The sequence below is a fragment of the Cyprinodon variegatus genome, unplaced genomic scaffold (assembly GCF_000732505.1).
Source record: "Cyprinodon variegatus isolate N-32 unplaced genomic scaffold, C_variegatus-1.0 Scaffold2073, whole genome shotgun sequence".
Taxonomy (NCBI): domain Eukaryota; kingdom Metazoa; phylum Chordata; class Actinopteri; order Cyprinodontiformes; family Cyprinodontidae; genus Cyprinodon; species Cyprinodon variegatus.
This window is the reverse complement of record NW_015152526.1, coordinates 14,435-16,184: the sequence shown is the minus strand read 5'-3', so window position 1 is coordinate 16,184 and position 1,750 is coordinate 14,435. Positions and strand designations below refer to the sequence as shown.

At 42.0% G+C, this 1,750-nt stretch overlaps 1 protein-coding gene across 1 annotated transcript in view; it reads right to left on the bottom strand.

Annotated features, from left to right (window-relative positions):
• LOC107105118 (1-phosphatidylinositol 4,5-bisphosphate phosphodiesterase delta-4-like) overlaps positions 1 to 1,750 on the bottom strand; it is a 37,617-nt gene that overhangs the window by 22,391 nt on the left and 13,476 nt on the right. The window contains exons 10-11 of the mRNA XM_015405232.1: positions 956 to 1,108; positions 511 to 678 (exon numbers count right to left, since the gene is read on the bottom strand). Coding sequence (XP_015260718.1) covers positions 511 to 678; positions 956 to 1,108 — 321 coding nt within the window. The remainder of the gene's footprint in view (positions 1 to 510; positions 679 to 955; positions 1,109 to 1,750) is intronic.

Below are 1,750 nucleotides of genomic sequence, written 5' to 3'. Positions count from 1 at the left end.
CCTTCCTTCTGCTACAGCTGTTCCACATGTCTTCCTACTAACTTATCTGGTTCCTTTATTATCTCCTATTCCTTTCTCAGTATTTACTTTTCTGGGTTTAATTGCTGTTTTCTTCCGTTGGCCAACATTTGCTCCGCCTACGATTCCCTCTTAGATTCCTTTGTTGATTGATTCAGAACTGTCTTTTGCGCAGTAAGCTTTCGTATTCAGGTCCTTCCCATATCAGAACTGTCTTTTGCGCAGTAAGCTTTCGTATTCAGGTCCTTCCCATACCAGAACTAGATGTGAATCTAAAATTACCCATTGAAAAAACCCAGAAAAGAAATAGGGCAGGCTGCAATCAATCTATGATAATGCTTTTAATTAAATTGAGTGTTTTTACTTTGGGTGACCTTAATTCGTTCATCGCAGCCCACTTCCCGATTTAAAGCAATTAACAGCTTAAAAGCCAGTAAAACAGATGAATTCTGAGAGGAGGGCAGTTGGGGTTTGCATCGGAGACACACCCACCTTCACTCGTCGCCGGATGCTCTCACGATGCAGATTGTCTTCATCTATCTCTGCCACCTCGTCTTCTTCACTGACCTCTCCTGTCAGAGGGTCTTCCCCGGTCCCATTGAAGCTATCCTCTAAGCCTCCGATTTTCTTTGCCTTCAGAAGAATCTTTCCTTTAAGTTCCTGAGGAAAATGAAACACTTTGACCTAAAACCTCTGGCGTTATCTGCAAATGAATTTGTGTTGAACACAAGAGGAAAACATTTAAAAATTCAAGTCGGTGGCAGTTGGACCAAACAAGTTGAGATTAGAACAAACCAGAGAAGGAACACAGGGACTACCCCTTGTCAGATCCTGAAGGACCAATCATGCACCATAATTATAGGCCTGCTAAAGAACGTCTAAACCCCCTATGTTCTCAAAGCAAACCTCCATTAAAGAACAGCTGCAGGACGCTCACCTCAGGAGAAGGCAGCCGGACCGGAGGCCGGCCATCCAGCATGCCTTTAAGCAACTTATCCCCAAGGATGTGCTTGAGGTGTTGGGCCATGACTCTCTGCTGGTCGATGCTGCAGTGGTTCTCCATCGACAGGATGACCGGGTATTCTGATACCTGAGGGAAGGAAAGAAGGAAGGGAAGACCTAATGGACCCTAATTAACCTGTTCCTCTGAAATAATGGGTGCTTCAAGGCTGCAGTGTTGGGCCGATTAATTCTTAAACGTCTATAGCTATATACATCAAGAACATCTAGAATGGTGTAGAATTAAAGTACTAGTTTTACAAAATAAAATATATAGCATACCGAAAAGTTTTAAGAAATGTGGCCTAACATAGATAAATATATTTACTTTTGGCTACCATGCAAACATCAGTATGAAAGGATTCTGTACCAGGAGGAATAGTGGGTTGAAGTCAGTGAGAAAGAGCCAAGTAGCTCTGCCATAGAGCTGGAAAATGGCTTCTTCTCACTGCTAACTGTTTCAAATTAGAGCAAATAAAATATATGCAAAAGGGAAAACGAAGGAGAACATCAACCTCAACAAACTACAATGACCCAAGAGCCACGAGGTTCCCACTGAGCAAAAATTGATTGGAAAGGCATTGAAAGCTGGGTTTTAGTGTCTTTTGTGCCACTATATTTGGACTGAACTGGGGCAAAAATCAGACCAACCAAACACAGCCCAATTTTCAACAACTATTTTCTTCTGAAGTCATACGATAATGTTTCATTTGGTAATTATCATATCAGCAAA